The 19,073-nt window shown below is 54.8% G+C and overlaps 1 protein-coding gene and 1 pseudogene across 4 annotated transcripts in view; one reads left to right on the top strand and one right to left on the bottom strand.

The window, feature by feature from the left end:
• ACTR3B (actin related protein 3B) overlaps window positions 1–19,073 on the top strand; it is a 50,647-nt gene that overhangs the window by 28,033 nt on the left and 3,541 nt on the right. For all 4 annotated transcript variants that reach the window (XM_029921178.1, XM_029921168.1, XM_029921186.1 and 1 more), the window contains 2 exons: window positions 2,489–2,662; window positions 4,081–4,173. In XM_029921178.1, coding sequence (XP_029777038.1) covers window positions 2,489–2,662; window positions 4,081–4,173 — 267 coding nt within the window. The remainder of the gene's footprint in view (window positions 1–2,488; window positions 2,663–4,080; window positions 4,174–19,073) is intronic.
• LOC115303861 lies at window positions 9,126–11,856 on the bottom strand (annotated as a pseudogene).

The raw sequence follows: 19,073 nt of genomic DNA, 5'->3' as shown, positions 1-19,073 counted from the left end.
CATGTGCGCGGTGGTGCCGGGACGTCTGCGAAGTCAGCCGGGCTCAGCCCCGTCGGGAGCAGCGTGTGCGCATGTGCGCGGCGGTGCCGGGACGTCTGCGACGTCAGCCGGGCTCAGCCCCGTCGGGAGCAGCGTGTGAGCATGTGCGCGGCGGTGCCGGGACGTCTGCGAAGTCAGCCAGGCTCAGCCCCGTCGGGAGCAGCGTGTGTGGTCCTTGCCTCGAGAGTTGCCGTGGAGAGGAAGGCCATTCTGCGTCCAGAGTCGTTGGAATCTGTCTGTATTTCTAGGCTCCAGTTACCACGTGGGAGAAGTGAAGTGACAGGCCTGACGCATCACTGGTCTGTGTCACTCTGTAGATGGCGGCGGACAGAACCTCCGAGAAGGAGCTTCTTTTTCTCTGTTGCAGAATCAGGACAAGTTATTGTCTTAGTCAAATGCAAGAGATTCTCAGTGGCGCAGGGATAACTACCACATAGATGAAGAGGGAAGGGTTTTGTTTGTTTCTGGAGAGGAGTGTGACATGGGACACATGACCTTGAGGGTCTCCTTTCTCCCAGAACACACGCTTTGGGAGCTGCAGAGTGTGAGGGGAACGAGTCTAACAGCACTGGAAACGGGCTGTTGAGGACAGTCAGAGATGACAACAGATTTGTGTGTCACTCTGGGTAAACCCAGTGGCCATTCTGGGACACGGTGCGCTGGTAGAGGTGGGGCGCCTGCTGGTGGGATGGCCAGCTGCCCCGTGTCCCTGGGCCTGGAGCATCCCGGATTGGGGGCTCTTGGTGCCGGAACAGTACTGCTCGGGGCAAAGCTGGGGGCAGAGTTGACAGAAGTCTTATAAGACTGTTTTCAGGTTTCCAAGGCTTTCCCTCTTTCCCGGCCTTTCTTCAGTGAAGGAATTCGGGTATTTGACCCCTGCTTCCTCGCTGCCCCAAGTCTGTTGTGATGTGAACCCGAACTGACGCTCAGGGGTCCCTCTGGTGAGTGCAAGTGTCCCATTTTCAGCAGAGATTGCTGGGTGTGGGCACTTGTGCCTTCCCGGTCCTTGTGGTGGTGATTGCTCTACTCAGGCTGTGCGGGGTACAGTTGTGACCCTGAAACTGGAGCGGGCCATTCAGATCATGTGGATATCCTGCTGGGCAGTGAAGGCCGGGAGTGGGGGGCTCCTCCGGGCCCTCTGGATGAGCTGTGCTGGCCCTGCACCTGGGCCAGCCCGCTGCCCGCCGCCTCCTCTCTGCTTCCGTAGAGAAGGCGATCCTAGAAAGGCAGGTCGAGAGGTACCCCAGTGTCGTGGTGCCACCGTGGCCTGGGTCCAGAGCCGAAGACTCGCACCGCCGCCCTCTCGTCAGCGTCCTGCGGCCTTGCACGCGTCAGCTAAGCCCGGGGAGACGCCACAGAGACTGGCCAGCTTAACGTCGTCGTCCGCAGCCTGGTCGGCTCAGAGCTGCGTCGACGGACTCGCCCTCTCTGTGTCGTCGGGGAGCAGGGATGCGTAACAGATCTTGCCGGTCAGTCTTGTAATCCTGCTAGGGTGTATCGAGGATGGCGTTAGAATATGTCTCAGGGATTCTAAGAAACTTTGATCTCGGCATCGTGGAAACCCCTGCAGAGGTCCTTCCAGAATGTGTGGTGAGCACCGGCTGTGTGCCTGCCACAGCGCCCGCTGGGCCCTTGCCCACAGGAAGCTCACTTTCAGAAGCTGGCACATAGTGCCACCTGTCGCTGAGTCTAGCTCTGAGCACAGGCGGTCGTTCTGGGGAGTCCCAGGCGGCGTTACAGATGACTGTTGTGTCCTGCTGTGGGGGGCTGCAGATGCCAGGGTGGAGACGGCTAGCAGGTTCTCTCCTGCAGCGGCGTATAGGAGCCCCGTCCTCCTGTCTGTGTCTGCTTTTTGTTCAGAGGCACCTGCCACCACATGACCTGCTGTGTCATTGACCTCTTTATCGTAGCCATGGTGGACTGTGCAGCTCGCGGCCAGCGTGTGCTTCTGTGGGCAGGGATCCCTGTCCGCCCCGTGTGCCTTGGCGCCCGGGAGCTGCTGTCACAGGGCCTGTGACTGTGCTGTGTTGGAGAGCACAGCGGGCTAGCAGCCAGAATCGAGCACGGCCACCGCCGGGATTAGTCTCCTGCACTCAGCGCGCGCCTGCTGCTCCGGAGGCGGACGGCAGCGAGTGCCCGGGCCAGGGCCGTGCGGGGGCCTCGGAGGTGTAAGGGATGATGGTCCGGGAGACAGGACGCATAGGAGACACGTTTAGACGGTGTTCCAGGTAGTATGGCGACAAAAGCTGATGGAGCGAGGCTGATTAGTAGCTGGGTTGCAAAGAGAGCGGACTTACGTGTCCAGCGTCAGAGCATAGTCATGTGTGCTGTGAACGGTGACCGAGTGTGAAGCCCGGCGGCACGCCCGCTCGGGCTCGCTGGGTGTGCGTTGGAGGAGGAGACTGTGCGCGGTTAATGCCTGCGGTCATCTCTGTGCTCGTGTCCGCAGGAGAAGTACTGTTACATTTGCCCGGACATCGTCAAGGAGTTTGCCAAGTATGACGTGGACCCCCGCAAGTGGATCAAGCAGTACACGGGAGTTAACGCCATCAGCCAGAAGAAGTTCGTCATCGATGTTGGCTACGAAAGGTTCCTGGGACCTGAGATTTTCTTCCACCCGGAGGTGAGAGGTTTGCTCCTGGAGCATGCGGGAGCGGGGTGTCTGTGGGGCACTACTGCCACCTCGTGTGTGGGGGCCAGTGTGCGGGGCGGGCCCGTCCCCGGGGAGCACCGCTCCGTCCGTGCGGCCGCTGAAGCTCCTGCACAGACCCGCTTCGTCCCGGCAGCTGCTTCCCTCTGCCCCTGCACAGACCCCTCCAGCCTTCCCTCTGCCCCTGTGCAGACCCACTCCGTCCGTGTGTCCACCTCTCTCTGCCCCTGCACAGACCTTTTGGGTAAGAAGCCAGTGACTGTGCTGCAGGCAGGTGGGAAGAGCGGAGCAGGTGGGGGGAGTGAAGGCAACCTCGCACTGCTGTGGAAACTCGCTAATCCCAGGGACCAACGGAAAGTTGCCTCCTTTTAAAAGTCGGGGAACACGTGACCTTTCCCTTTTCCGTGACCATCCTTCCTCATCCCAGGTTTTAACCCAGGACAGTCCATCCTGCACGATGCTCACGCTTCTGTCGGAGGACTGGCCTGGCCCGTAGTTACATGTCCTTAGGTCCTTAGTTTAACTATGAGGCACAAAGAATTATTAGTTTTGCAGGAGCAGTAACTAATGAGGCAGCCTTTTAAGGTTTAAATAAAAGGCATTTTACTCCTATCTTGGTCTGTTTTCCTGCCTAACTCAGTTAACGCCCCTGCATTACAAACTGCTGCCCGTTTCAGTCGTGCGTGTGCCTGGTCTGCAGGGAGTTGGCACAGGTGCTCATTCACTCCTGCTTTGCCGATACTGACTCGCAACAGGCGTAAGAGTCCCTGCCCGAGTGTCCCCCTGCCCCGAGGCTGCTGTGCACTCAGGCTCGCCTTGATTCCACAACCTGCACACGACTCGTGTAATTGACTTGTTTATGCTTTACCTTACGTGAGTTACAGAACTAAATCCAAGGCTGTTCACTCAGCTCACTTGTTACCATGTTGATTGTGTCATTTTAAAGCCACTGTCTTCCCACATGTGCCCCTCCCCTCATCCTCTAGCCCGCTGCAGGGATCTGTCGTTGACTCTGTTTTTTTTGTTTTTTGGTTTTATCTAATTTTTTTCACACCATGATTATTGGTAAGTGTCACCGTGTACAGGGTGTCCCTCACCACGTACCGAGCACTCGCGCACGTGCTCTTGTGGCCTCTTCTCTGCACGGCACTCCCTGTGTTCCCAGTGATCACTTTCCTTCGCGAAACCCACACGTCTCACCTCTTAAGGGGACATGTGTCATCGCCACGACGCACAGTCGCGAGGGATTCATTTGACACGTCGAACGTTCCAAAGTGAAGTTCTTAAAGGAATGGCAAATTCTGTATTTGTTAAAGTGACTTTTTGAGGAGTTTTTCTTTTGTCCTACTGAGAGAAATGTATAATTTCTTTTATGTTTATATAAAATGTAGTTTGCCAACCCGGACTTCATGGAGTCCATCTCGGACGTCGTTGATGAAGTGATACAGAACTGCCCCATCGACGTGCGCCGCCCGCTGTACAAGGTACAAGCCGCTGGGGTAGGCGCCGCACCGTCGCTTCCGCAGGCGGCCCTGCCTCCCTGGTGTGATGGGCTTTGTCCAGGGCCGGCCGAGCAGGAGAGTGTTTTCCTTAGAGTGGGGATGGCTTAAATATTTGGAAATACAGCCCATTAACCAGAAATATTTAAATGTTCTAGTATCTTCTTACCTGGCAAATTGTATTAAATTGGACCGTCTTAACCACGTGCACTGATTGGAGATACAAATGATACTTCCCTCCTGCTTTTTGTGAATTCCAGGGGTCTCGTTCCATGCATATGTAGGTTTGGTGTCAAATGAGGTGTTGCCAGGAGAAGTTAGAGCCAGAGATGAAGCGGTCCAAGAGAAAATGCTCATGTAATATTTTCTCCAAGAGTCTTAGAGGGAATTTTGAAACTTGAAGTGAGAAAAAGCTAGCCCATGTAATTACAGGGCAACAAAACATTGCTGACAGCCACATACTGGGAGCAGAAGGTGGTGGTCAGGTGGCGTTCAGTGTTAACTAGCTTCTGCCTGAGCATCACCCTATCTGCTGTCAGCCTTACTCCTCATCCTGCCTTCCTCAGTCTGTGGTACTGCACACAAGAGGAGGGAATCAGGCTCAGCACTGCACTTGAGCGAGGAGGGAATCAGGCTCAGCACTATATGTGAGAGGAGGGAATCAGGCTCAGCACTGCACATGAGAGGAGGGAATCAGGCTCAGCACTGTACCTGATAGGAGGGAATCAGGCTCAGCACTGCCCGTGAGAGGAGGGAGTCAGGCTCAGCATTGTATGTGAGAGGAGGGAGTCAGGCTTAGCACTATATGTGAGAGGAGGGAGTCAGGCTCAGCACTGTATGTGAGAGGAGGGAATCAGGCTTAGTTGAGAGGGCTCATTACTAAATTTTCTTTCAGCTGTAGAGTGGGATCCTCCAGTCTTTAAAGAGAGTAAGGTAAATCAATGTCAATTCAAACAAAAAGATGTCAACTGTGTGGGGTGTTTAGTGAAACAGCAAGTTATAAAGTTTACACATAGTATTGTGTCACGTGAAAGTAGAGTTTGCAGTTGCATGTAACAAAAGGATTTGAATGACCATGGATATGGATAGCATTTACTTTCTACTTTTTGTGTTTTAAAATTATTAGAAAGCTGTTACACTTAACAAATGTTAATTTTTTTAAGTTATTTATTTTGAGAGAGAGCGTGCAAGTGGAGGAGGGGCGGAGGGGGAGAATCCCAAGCAGCCTCTGTGCGGTTAGTATAGAGTCTGATGCGGGGCTCGAACTCACGAAGTGTGAGATCATGAGCTCAACCAAAGTTGGATGCTTAACTGACTGAGTCACCCAGGCGGCCCAGCAAATGTAATTTTTATTATTTGGAAAAATTTACTATGTAGACAACTTTTTATGAGTGAAAAATTATAATTCTGTTTTTACTTGTTGCATTTTCGTAACATCCTCCTCCTCCAGTGAAGCGTGCAGGAAAAGGGAAACTGAGGACAGAGGGGAGCGTTGAGGCTTCGTCTCTTCCTTGTCACAGCAGCGCGCGGGCTTCCCTCTCATGCTAGCCGCGTCCTCGTCCCCAGAGTGAGGGGCAGGGCCGCTCCTTAGTCTTCGCTGCACCGCAGTGGACATGAAACTCGTGCAGTGGTTCCGGATTGTTCATGATAGGGACATTTTTCTCCGGACGGTTTGGTGGATTGACAGGATTCTCGGGAAGAAATGGCCTTTGGAGAGTGTGGACTGAGCCCCAGGGGGAGGCGGCCAAGCGCGAGGTTCTCGGGCAAAGTGGAGCAAATCGGTGTCGGCTTTCTTTGCCCCGCGTCCCGCGTCTCCTCCCAGGACAGGCTCCTCAGCCTCTGACTGGAGCCGCGAGGCTGGGCAGGGACGAGAGTCTGGTGCTCAGAAAAGGTTAGATGGTCTTTCCTGTCACTGTGTTAAGCTGTCCGGGGTCACCCGAAGGGATTGGCCGCGTGGCTCTTCCCTTGTGGGGCGCCGGGTCCTACCCTTCTGACCAGCGATGGCACTGGGATGCCAGTCCCAGGCATGGGAGTTTTAAGTTGCTAACAAGGCAGCCGTCAGAGAGGAGGAGGAGGATTAGAAGTGAGAGGAGGGAGAATGGGTTTGTGGGCTGGGAGGCGGCTCAGATCCTGGTACTTTGCCTCCTCACCACGCGAGGGTCTAGCCTACAATTCTGTCTGCTTTCTAGATGCTTCCAGGTGTCTTCTCTGTAGCCATCACAGTAGCTACATGCGCAAGGCCCTGCTTATGTTCTGTCTTCTAAGTTGACTGTCATTTTGTCACCAGCAGCCGCAAGCCGGTCGGGCCTGGTGACACGGAGTGAGTGAGGGGAGATCCTGGCTAGTGCCATCACTAGAGTCATCCTGGTGGGGGAGGGGCATGGGGAGAACTTCCCGTGGTGCTGATGGCCATGCACAGCCGCTCCCTGGGCCGCAGGCTGCAAAGAGGTGAGCGCAGGGCCCGGTGGGGATTGGATGTGGACAGGGGTGCAGTGTGGTGGGGGAGGGTCAGGACCTGTGGTGGGATCAGATGTGGAGGCAGGGGTGCAGCGCGGCTGGGGAGGGTCAGGACTTGTGTTGGGATGAATACAAGGGCATTAACCCAATTACTTGCATTTCCTGACATACTCTTTCAAGTTTGTTTATTTTAAGAGTACACACACATGAGCAGGGGAGGGGCAGAAAGAGAGAGAATATCAGGCAGGTTCCGTGCTGTCAGCACAGAGCCCAACACAGCGCTTAAACTCATAAACTGTGAGATGACCTGAGCCGTAGTCGGACGCTTAATGGACTGAGCCAGCCAGGTGCCCCTCCCAACATAGTTCTAAAGTCTCACATTTCTGTCAGCACTGTATGGGGAAGTTGGAGAAAGTGATTGAGTTTCTAAACGTAATATTTTCAATGATAGGAAATCTCAGATTTCTCCAGGCGCCGCTTACCCTGTTCAGAAACAACCTGGAGTGTCTCCATCTCTGAACAGGTTTCTCTTGAAGAAATCATGTTATTTGCAGACTCCAAACGGTCCTCTAATAGACCGCGACAGCTTCTTTGTCGGGGGCTGGTAGTTTGAGAGCTGGGTGAAGCGGGTCCCTCACAGCCGTGTCCTGGGGGCGCTGCGTTTCTCTCCCCGGTCCGCAGGCGGGCCCGAGGTGGCCCTGCTGTCCGGTGAGGCCTGTCACGCGCAGGGTCTTGGTCTTTCACTCCTCACACACATCTGTCGAGGATGAGGACATTCTCCTTTACAGATCAGAAGACTGAGCTCCGAGGGGAGTTGGGGCACGCGGGGTCACCAGCGGCTGAGTGGTGCGATTGGGGTTTGAGTCTGGGCCGTGTCCCACATCTTTGAACACTCACGTGTGTTTCACCACGTGACACTGAAAATTGTGTGAAATGTGGAAGCAGGATGATTCTCCGAAGACGGAAACCACGAACCCCGGCCACATCACGTCACCCTTGGGATTGTTGTTCCTCCCCTGGGGTTTTGGGAAGGGTTAGCTCGGCCGTGGTTATCACGTCTGGGCTGAGTCCATCTTGTGCTCCGTCAGCCACACGAGTTTTTCCGTGGCCTCTCCCCTATCGTCATGGCCCCACATGTGGCTTAGGGTTCAGGTAGGGTTGAGAGGGGTAGGCCTTGTGCCCTGCGGGGAAAGAGGGACATAGATGGGACCGCACCCCCTGGTCACCTTTGTAAGATGTCAGGGAGGACTAGCATATGTCACTGGAAAACTGAACCCTGCGTCTCCTCTGCTCAGGGGACATGCCCGGTGTGGGGTGGCAGGCCGCGGGCAGCACGGTGACACGGCCTGCTGTCCCGCCAGGCGCTGGGGGTGGGCGGGACGTGGAGAGTCTGCGGCCCCGGCGCCTCTGCCGTGGCCACCATCCAGAGGACTTGCTTCCGGAACACGGAGCTCGCTCGGGTGGAGGCCTGGGGTCCTGCCAGCGTAGTAGTAGTGCTGCCCTCACGGGGCCTCCCTGCAAGGTGCCCGCCGGTAGATACTCGTGGCTTTTCTGGCCGTTCGGTCTGTGTTGCGTCTCCTCAGTTCTGCCCTCAGCAAGCTTGCTGTCGGGCTCCTTCCACTTCTGGGCCGCCCAGCCAGTGCTTGCTGACTCGGTTTCCCTTGTGGGGCTGTGAAGGGCTCTCCTGGGGCTTCGTGGTTCAGATTTGTCCTGTTTGGGTCCTGCCCCTCCGCCTCCCACTTGCAAGCATGGCCGTGGCCTTGTCGTGGACACGGCCTGCCGGCCCCGCAGCTCCTGTGTTCGGAGGTGCGCATGTATATGGGCACTTAGGTTTATGGAAACAACACTGAAGTCTCTTTCAGTTGGAAGATGACCTTGAGCTGAACATGCAATGGCCTTGCCCTGGGGAGTGGCCTGGGGAGTGTCCTGGGGAGGATCCTGGGCCGTTTTCCCGTCCCTCCTCTGCTCCTCCAGGGCTGCTGGCTGGGGGCTCGCCCGTGGCCCCTGCACATGCCCTTCCCCGGCTCCAGCATTGTGGAGAGACCCGTCCAGGAGCAGGACACAGGGTCCGGACCACAGAAGTCGGGACTGGGAGGGAGGTGGTGCGTGTGTGGCCCTGGAGGACTAGTCATGTGGGGGGGGGGGCTGCCCCTCCAGGTGATGGGCGCTGGAATCCTGACCTTGTGGTGTTATGCCTAGATTTTTTTTTTTGATGTTGTAAAATCAAAGTACTACTTTATTAAATGAGTTATTTTACACAATATGAACAATATAATTACAATTGTAAAAAAATTTTTTATAACAAGGATGGACTGATTTTCAGATTTCCAAATCAGAGTCAACTGTACATTTACACAGAATTGTCTTTGCATGAAGCCCAAAAGGGAACAGCATAAAAATGAGTGTTTCTGTAGCCCCTTTATTTTTGCTGATCAACAGTTTGTTAGAAAAGCAGCTGCAGGTTTGTTACTAAGGTCTGAGACAGAAGAGTCAAAGGTGTCATGAATTCACCTGTAAACAACTTTACGCCTGAACATCCGCCAATTCTGGAGGAAGTGGAGTCTTAGGGTGCTTGCTTTCAAAGTGCTGCTTGAAGGTCTTAGGGTCTGGCATTTGTGTCCTACACACAGTGCAGGTATATATTAAGGCAGCTTTGGCAGCAGCCTTTTGGTCATGTCCTTGTTTCTTCTTTTGTCCAGCTTGCTTTTTGGCATTTTTCTGCTGAGACTGAATCTTCTGCTGTCCACAAGCTATATTTTTTCATTAAAATTAAGTCTTCTTGGAGCACCTGGGTGGCTCAGTCTGTTGACTCTTGATTTCTGCTCAGGCCATGATCTTGCTGTGTTCTGGAGTTCAAGCCCCACATTGGCACTGTCAGTGCAGAGCCTGCTTGGGATTCTCTCTTTCCCTCTCTCTGCCCTTCCCCTGCTCTTGCTCTCTCAAAATAAATTAACCGGGCCGGGACAGTCCTGCGTTGGAGAAACCGCGCAGCGCGAGAGGGCCGGGGGAGGTGGCCGGAGGGAGAGGAAGGGGGAGCGCGCCCAGCACCGCTTCGGCTTCCTCCACCTGCCAAGGAGGGGAAAGAGGAGAGCCTGGAGCACAACAGCCCGCGCCTCGCACCCGCCGCCGCCTCAGCCTCGGGGGAGGCCCGCGCTCGTGCCCGCGCAGCTCTCCCAGGCGCCCCAGCGCCCGCCCGCTCTTCGCCGCCCGCTCGCCTTCCTCCATGCCCAGATTTTTAATATCGTCCCCCAAAACCAGAAACCGCCAGGGAGACCGAGTCACGCATGCAAAAGCAAAGGGCATTATTATGGGTTTAGGCTCACCGGACCTAAACTTTGGCTCACAGACTTTACCAGCGCAGTAGATCCATGCGGAGAGCCCCAAACAAAGCGGGGGTAGGGCCTTTATGGGTTTGGGAAGGGGAAGTTACAGGAAATTGTCACACAGGTACAAGGGTCCAATCACTATTATACAATATCATTGACAGCAGGTTTAACCATTCACATTGCCTAGAGTATTCGTTAACATTCAGAGTGTTTAGCTGGCCTGTCCTGATTGGCTGTTACAAGGGTGGTCCCTCCTGCCTTGGGCAACGTGTGCCCTTCTAATGATTAGTCAGTTTGGTTCAGACCTGCATCCTTACAGGGGCTGCTGTGCGCTGTCCCTGCAGACCCCACAGCCTCATGGGGTGGCTGTGGGACCCTAGGGACCCAGCAGGACTCTGCGTGCCCTGAGGGTCTGCCCTTGGCTTCGGGGGACACTGTCTTCCCGTCACCCAGCTTGCTCCTCGGTGCCCTCTAGACCAGCCGGGCCAGGACGCCTGCTGTTTGCCAGACCGGCCTCCCCACCACCAGGGGCTTCTGGGGAGGAGAGCGGGAAGAGGCTTGCTTTTAGGCTCTGATGGAAACACTGAGATGGTGCTGGCCTTGAGTTAGCCCCTCGCTCGGGCCAGTAGACAGGAAAGCAAAGATGGTGGAAAAAATGGGAATGATAGGCGGCTTTGACAATTTAGAATCCTTAAAAAAGCAAACCAGTTTTTAGACGAACATAGTCATCATCTAATTTTTTATTTCATTCTGGCCCGTAGGTTAGGAGGGCAGGTATCTACGTGCCTCCCTTCTCAGTTCAGCTGCTCCCATCATGGAGGCGGGAGGCTGGAGGGGCGCTCGTGCGAGGGCCCAGAGTAGATAGTCCTGTGATTTCCCCCAGAGGCCAAGCTGCTACGAGGAGCAGGTGCTTCTGTTCTGGAAACAAGTTTCCATCTGTGGTCACCCGTGGCCACACCCCCAGAGCATCACAGCAGACCCGGGCCCGTGCGGCTGGATCCTAACAGCTTCCTGACGATTCTGTGCTCCGCTGAATTGAGAATGAGCGTTAGCAGCTAGTTCTCCTCTGCACTAGTCGGTGTATTGTGACTTTCACGCTTTCCTTGAGGGCAAAGCCAACTTGAGTTGCTTTGTTGTACAATTACGTGTCTTCTGCTTCTGAGTTCTGTGTATCTGGAGTCCGGGTGCCGGCTCGCTGCAGGCCTCCACTGTCGTTCAGTTGGAGGGTGCCCGGTGTGGCTGAGGGGTGCCTCTTGTCTTCACGAGCTTCCAAAAGCTGCAGTGACACTGAAACCCTTCTGATGGGACCACCACAAGCTAAATGCCATTCAGGCGAGTCGTGCAAACTGTGGTGATTGAGAGAAGGGGCACGCTGCATTTAACAGAGGAGTCGTGAAAACTTCGGAAGGTGGTGGTGGAGCGGAGTCTGTGGAGGTGAGCAGGGCGGGGGAGGGACGAAACTTCACAGGTGGCAGCGGGAGAGCAGGGCAGCATTTCGGAAATCTAGTTTGTGGGGCGCTGGGGTGGCTCCGTTGGTCAAGTGTCCGGCTTCGGCTCAGGTCATGATCTCATCATGGTCTGTGAGTTCGAGCCCCGCATCGGGCTTTACGCTGACAGTGTGGCATCTGCTTGGGATTCCCTCTCTTTCTCCCTCTCTCTGCCCCTGCCTCACTCATGCGTGTGTGAGCCTGCTCACTCTCTCTTTCAAAATAAACTTAAGAAAAGTCTGTTTTGGGTGGATTCTAAGGTGGTACTGAAGCAAGTCAGAAACAAGTCCAGGAGGAGGGCAGGCAGGGCTGGTGACAGCACTGTCAAACGTGACGCGGCGGCGGGTTGGGGGCTGTTCAGGAGTCTTACTGCGTTTGTCAGGCAGGTGCGAGTACATCTCGGAACAGTTCAAGGAGTGATTTTTCTGTGACAAACTGCTTGAATTGGGCGTACATATTCTAATTGTGGTGATGCCTTTTAAACCCAAGAGGCGTGTTGCAGAGGCAATGAGTCTGTTATATGCATTCTCAATGTTGAATCTATTCAAATGTCTTTAGTATTTGAGAGAGAGAAAAATAACATTTTAAGATATTGTTTTTTCCAATCCTTTTCAAAATAGGCCTTTTATTCCACTGAAATCCAGATTCAAGTCTCACAGCGGACAGACAAGAGGCAGCTGCTGTGTTTGGGGCAGGGCGGTGGGCAGAGAAGGTTCCAGAGCTCTGCCGGTTCAGCCCTGACTTCATGCCTGTATCCCCCTAACGCTCAGCGGTGTCTCCTAAGCACGTGTCCGGAAAAGCACGGTTCTGGTGTCCCTGGGGAGGGACACCCAGCACTCTCGGAAGCGGGAGGGACAGCCACGCCCGCCCCTGGGCTCTCGGAAGCTCGCCAGCAGCCCGAGGGGCGAAGGGAGGACCACTCTGACGGCTCCCCGAGCACCGCACAGGCCGGCCCGTCACGGGTGCAGTGAGCAGCGACGGCACCAGGGGGCGCTCCCTCCGCCGGGCCGCGTCCGAGCCGCGTTCTCGCGCACTTTTCTGTCTGTGCCGCTCAGTGCAGTGGCCGTTGGGCCCTTGAACGTGACGAGTGCGGCCGAGGAGCAGCTTTTAGGATTTGCTCACTTAAAATGCAATCATGAGTGGCCACACGTGGCTAGCGGCCGCTCAGACCCGCTGCGTCCTGAAGGCGGGCAGGGTGTCCGGCCGGCGGGAGAAGGCTGCTTGCGGGCCCGGAGAAGGACGGCGGCGTATCGGCGGGTCTGCAAGGCCGGCTGCGCCCGTTGGTGCCCGGACCCGACGCGGGAGGGCGGGGCTGTGTGTGCGGGGATGCTCCCTGCGGGGTCCGGGGTCCTGGGGTGCTGTGGTGGGGCTGCCCGGAGCGAGGGGCCTGTGGGGGGGTTTGTGAGGGAGGGGACGCAGTCCGCTTCGGGTTTGAGAAGTGCTTGAGCGCCACCTGAACTGACGACTGGGGCCGGGGAGGACGAGGCCGGGGAGGACGGGCCGGGCGGGTAGGGAGAGAGGAGACGGGCTCTGCAGTGCCCGATGATGCCCTGCGAAGGCGGGAGGAGGTGCAGGTTTCCTGCACATCTGGGCAGTGGGGATGTCATTACCGGGGTCGGAAATGCAGGAAGCCGAGCCCGCTGAGGAGTCCTGGCTTCCAGCTCCCAGTGACGAGGTTGGATCGCTGGCTGTGGAGGATCGAGACGATCTGAGAGTTTCAAGGACCATCAGTGTGGCTGTCACCAAGGGAGAGTGTGCAGGGGACAAGACAGGAAGACCTGCGGGGAGCCCACAGGAAGGTCAGACTGTAAGGTGTGGGGGGCAGAGAAGGGTGGCCAGTGAGGCCATCAGTTAGGGTCTCCTGAGGGACAGTCAGGATGGACTGAGACCCCCTCCGTTCCCATCTGTTCGTATGTATGTCTCTCTGGATCTGTACCCGTCTGTCGCTCTGTATGCACGCATATGTATGTTTACATTGATCTGTGTTTACATCTGTATGTTTATATCTGCCTATATCTACCTGTGTATCTGTGTCTGTATATACGTCTATATCTTTGTATGTCTCTACATCTCTAAATATCTATATATCCACGTGTCTATATATCTCCATATCTCTACGTTTCTCTCTATCTCTGTTTCTGTATCTCTATATATCTGTATCTATAATCTGTATCTCATCTCTCTGTCTCTATGGCTCTACGTCTGTATCTCATCATCTGTCTAGCCTTGCTCTGGTTCTTTATAAGATTCCATGTAAAGAATCGGCCTGCTCTCAGTCGGGCACGTCTGGAATCCGCAGCACAGGCCAGCAGCTGGGAAGGCCAGGCGGGAGCTAACCCCGCGGCCTCAGACAGGGTTCTGTCTGCTCCGGCAGCCCTTGGCGCTCGGTCACCAGGCCGGGCTTCGTCTGTGTGCCTGAGGCCTGTGCACGCTCTTAAGGGCACTTGTCAGGTTAACTGAGTCAACAAAATACCTTCAGTGCAACGCTAGGCTGATGCGGATTAGGTCACCGGTGCCGTGGCCAGGCCAGGCCGACCGTCACAGAAGCTTAGAGGGGGCAGGTGAAGAAAGGAGGAAAACTCTGGAGGCGCCTGGGTGGCTCAGTTGGCTAAGAGCTCAGGTCATGATCTCAGCGTTGGTGGGATCGAGCCCTGTGTCGGGCTGTGTGCTGACAGTGTGGAGCCTGCTGGGGATATTCTCTCTCTCTCTCTCTCTCTCTCTCTCAGAAAAAAGAAAACTGTGGAAGGCAAGGGAAGGCAGCCTGTCATCAGCCTTGTGAGGTGACACCGATGAAGGCGGACAGGTGGCCGTCGGGCTCCTGGAGAAGAGGCTGGGAGGAGCGGGCCAGAGGCCAGATGACGGCACTCGCAGGGAAAAGGGGTCACGAGGGAGACCCTCTTGGAAGTCATTTGTCATTAGTTGATTCGTCCCCCACATCCGGCAGCTTATTCAGCCCCAACTCAGGACAGTCATTTGAATTTTCTCGAGGAACCTGGGGACGTCCTGCAGCCCACATTTCAGAAACAGGCTTGCTCAGACTTTGCCGGGATTGCAGTCTCTGGGTTTCGTCTGAATCAAGAAGCTCTTGTCCCTCAAGAGGGCCAGGCTTTCAGGAGCACAGTGTAAGGCTCGTTCCTAGGAGCTTCTGACAGAGTCGTCTTTTCCTGCAGTGAGTGGCCAGGCGGGCGGAGACTCCCCTAGGAGCGTTTTACTTCGTGCTGCAGCAAACCCTGAGAAACGTGAGCGGGTGACAGTTGCACGGGACGGTGGGCAGGTGGCAGTGTAGGTCTTCCAAACTGGGTGAGAATGAGCCTCGAGTCTCTAGCACAGAATCTGTCTAGCCTTACAGGAACGGGAGTTTTTGTCATTGTTTATTTTTTTCTTTTGTTTTATTCTGTTCTGTTATTTTTTAATATTCATTTTTCACAGAGACAGAGCGTGAGCGGGGAAGGGCAGAGAGAGGGAGACACAGAATCTGAAGCAGGCTCTAGGCTCTGGGCTGTCAGCACAGAGCCCGACACGGGGCTCGAACCCACAGATCGCGAGAGCATGACCTGAGCTGAGGTCGGATGCTCAGTGGACTGAGCCACCCAGGCGCCCCATGATTTTGTCATTGTTAATGCCCTATTAGGTGTTAATTACGGGAGCTTACTGGTAATACACACCTTATTACTGTCCTTCTGACTGAGGCTTCAGGTGGCTACCTGGTTATGTGCAGTTTTAAAAAAAATTTTAATTTAATTAAAACATTTTTTAACATTTATTTATTTTTGAGAGAGAGAGAGAGAGAGAGAGAGAGAGAGAGAGAGAGAGAGGGAGCATGAGCAGGGGAGGGGCAGAGAGAGAGGGAGACACAGAATCCGAAGCAGGCTCCAGGCTCTGAGCTGTCAGCACAGAGCCCAGTGTGGGGCCCAGACTCACAGGCTGTGAGATCATGACCGGAGCCGAAGTCGCCGTCCCGCCGATGTGCCGCCCAGGCGCCCCTCTGTGCAGGGGTGTGACGGCACGTGAAGATGGGCCTGTCTGTTGTAGAGGGGCTGTGTAATTGAGACTTTGATTGGACATCATGAAAGAAACCTTTGTGCGGCCACGTAAGGCATCAGTGCACTTGCTGTGGGCTCCCCCGTGAGCTGAATACATGGGTGGTGCCATCACATTGGGTGAGAGGTGTGCGGCACCGCGAGGACTTGTGGCCAGTTAGCAAGTCACCGGCCTGCGTCCTAAATGCGACTTCAGTCTAGAAAGTTTAGACTCTGCAGACGAGCAGATGTGATTATTTCCGACTTAACGTGCACTTAGGAAGCTTGAGAAATACCCCAGTCTTTAATAGAGAAAACCGAAGTCACTTCTCTATAATCATCCCCTATGGCTTTGACTGCCTTTCTTTTTTATGTCTTCGAACTATAGATAGGTAGATACGTCATGCTGCATTTATGTTTCGTATCCTGTGTATTATGTTGTGAATGTTTTTAAGTTAATTAAAATTCTTCAAAAACATTATTGTTGTTATTTTTCAGAGAGAGAGAGAGCATGCATGAGAGGGAGGCAGAGAGAGAAGGAGGGAGAGAATCCCAAGCCCAAAACCACGAGATCATGACCTGAGCCGAAGCCACGAGTCCCACACTCAGTGGGCCACCAGGCGCTCCCCACGGCATTTGTAATGTGATCTGACGCCCCATCCCCTGTCCGTGTCCAGCTCTTTTCTTGCAAGAAAGAAAACAACTTTAAAATGCTTTTAGAAGATTCAGAACATTAACTTTTAAAACTGGCAGTCTCCACAATGACAGGAAGTTGCATTTTAAAGTTTCACTTTTTTTTTTTTTTTTTTTACATTTTCTAACTTGTTTGAGATCACAGGCCCTTTGGAGACCCCCTGGGCTCCCGGGACTCGGACGTCTTCTCTACGCCTGTGAGCGAGCTGCCGGCACCCAGGTTACGATTTCTGCCCCTTGGGGCTTCGCAGGTCTTTGCGTCAGCGCCCGCAGCAAGAAGTGCACGGAAGGGAACAGCAGGTTGACTGTTGGTTGCAGCGGACTGGAGGCTGTGGAGGTCCGCTGTGCAGCGAAGGAAGGAGGGGAGAAGTCCAAAGTAAGGCGGAGCATTCTTTCCTAGGCTCCAGGCTCACTGAGCGGTTTGCCCTAGTTTGTCTGAAGCCGGTTCCTACGTGTTCGGCTTTCCTGTTTGTCGGCCCCTAGAAACTTCCCCTCTCTGCCTGCCCACCCTTAGCGTGTGGACTTTGAGGCAGTTGGGAGAATAGGTCCAATGTCAAAGGCGTCTGGGCAGGGAAGACCAGGGCAGCAGAGTAACACGGCAGGATGGGGACAGAGCAGAGCCCGCCGTTCAGGAAAGGCCCCTTAACCAGAGGAAGGAGGGAGGCCTTCGTCTGTCATGGAGGTCACAGGGCCCCCGAGACATGTGATCACAACCAGTGAGCTTTCCTGAGAGGCGCAGCCTTCCCTGACCCGGACACCTAAGAGGAGCTGCGGCGTCAGACCTTTGCCGAGTTCTCCAGCCGCGTCTACAGGAGCGCAGAGCTGCTTCCGCTTCCGCTCTGACCGGCTGTGCTGAGGGCGTGGGGCCAGGAGACACCGGGCACGCGGGCCGCCTTCCGACCGTCCGTTTCGACGTAGCAATAGAACTTGGGTGACAGAAGCACGAATAAACTGTGTGCCCCTTAGGTTATCTTTCTAAACAACCACCACCCAATTGTGAGCTTAGGCAGCAGAAAATTCTTGGTTGACAGTGTTGGATATTCAGTTAAAAGGAGTTCGTATCTTCTGACAGCATTTAAGGGGAGAAGAGCCTCACGGGGCCGGCCCCTGGGGCCCTGTTGGCCGCACGGAGGCGGGTGGGGGGGTGGGGGGGGCTCATGGGCAGGCCCGGGCCTCCTCAGGGCACCGCCCCCGCACGGCCCTGGAGCACGGCTCTGCGGGAGTCAGCCTGGCACGGCGTTACAAGAGTTGTCTGTGGTGGGATTTAGGAAATAAAAGTAAGTGAAAAACAACAGCCGAAAACAAAGCACCTCATTAAAAGCACACTTTAAAATGTCTGATTCCAGGCAGGTGTGTCCTCGCCCCCCCCCGCCCTGCTCTTGCATAAGTATAAGCCGAGGTCTTTGAAAGCAGTCGGCCGGGCTCGCCAGCGTTTATTTATTTTTTTAAATTTAAATTCAAATGAGTTTCCATACGTAGTAGTGCTGGCTTCAGGAGTAGAACCCAGTGACTCACCGCTTCCGTGTAACCCCCGGTGCTGTCCCCACGTGAGGGGGACACCCACTCAGTGCCCGTCACCCACTCAGTGCAGCTCCCCCCTTCCTCCGCCAGCATCCCTCAGTCTGGTCTCTGTATTTAAGAGTCTCCTACGGTTTGCCTCCCTCTCTGTTCTTATTTTCCTTCCCTTCCCCTGTGTTCATCTGTTTTGTTTCTTAAATTCCACTCACGAGTGCCTTTTTCTCTTACTTCGCGTAGCACAACACCCTCTAGTTCCATCCACGTTGTGCAAATGGCAAGATTTCCTTCTTTTCGATCGCCGAGTGATACTCCATTGTGTGTGTGTGTGTGTACCACACCTTGATCCGTTCATCCGTCGGTGGACATTCGGGCTCCTTCCATTCTTGGCTTGTTGATGACAGCGCTGCGGTAAACACGGGGGTGCAGCTGCCCCTCGGAGTCAGCACTCCTGTGTCCTCTGACCGGCACCGAGGGAGTGGGGTCAGGTGCTGTGAGGCTTGTTCTAGGATATGAAAACTAGACTATCAGGAATGCTTTTGAGTCATGCTTCATTCATTCATTCATTCATTCATTTAGCGAGAGCATGAGCATGGGAAGAGCAGAGAGAGGAGAGCGAGAGAGTCCTAAGTAGGCCCTGCACTGTCAACACAGACCCCAAAGTGGGGCTCCAACTCACACACCATGAGACCATGACCTGAGCCAAAATCAGGAGTCAGCTGCTTGACCAGGACTGAGCCACTCAGGTGCCCCATTGTGTTGTGATTTAATGTTTATATATTTTTGAGAGAGAGTGTGGGCAGGAGAGGGGCAGGGAGAGAGAGAGGGAGACACAGAATCTGAAGCAGGCTCCAGGCTCCCAGCTGCCAGCACAGAGACTGATGCAGGGCTTGAACCCACGAACTGTGAGATCCTGACCTGAGCCGAAGTCAGATGCTTAACTGACTGAGTCTCCCAGGCACCCCGTGTTGTGGTTTTGAACAGCAAGCAGATACAGTTTGTGTGTGTCAGCAGGTGAGGACACTTCTCTGAAAGGACGTGGGGTCAGAACACCCTCGAGTGACTTCATTTAGGACTGCCCTCCCGTCCAGGATGTGGCCCGACAGGGCTCACCTTCCGGTGGTGTCATGCATGAGCGTCAGTACCAGGGCGACCTCGAGCTCTGGGTTTCAGTAGCTGCTGCTGTGGTGGCCCCCCCATCCCCCGCCCCAGCTCTGACAGGAACCAGACCCGCTCTTGTTTCTGGGAGATTCTCCCCAAGGTGATGGAGCACAATGGGGATTATTTATGACATTGGTCCTGGGACAAGATGTTGCTTGAAAGATCTAGGTTTGCAGCTTGCCAGACAGCCTCTGTGTGGGCGGGGCGCCCGTGGAAGGTTCTCTGTG

This window comes from Suricata suricatta, chromosome 2 (assembly GCF_006229205.1).
Source record: "Suricata suricatta isolate VVHF042 chromosome 2, meerkat_22Aug2017_6uvM2_HiC, whole genome shotgun sequence".
Lineage (NCBI taxonomy): Eukaryota > Metazoa > Chordata > Mammalia > Carnivora > Herpestidae > Suricata > Suricata suricatta.
The sequence above is the reverse complement of the archived record's forward strand: the minus strand, read 5'-3'. Positions and strand labels throughout refer to the sequence as shown.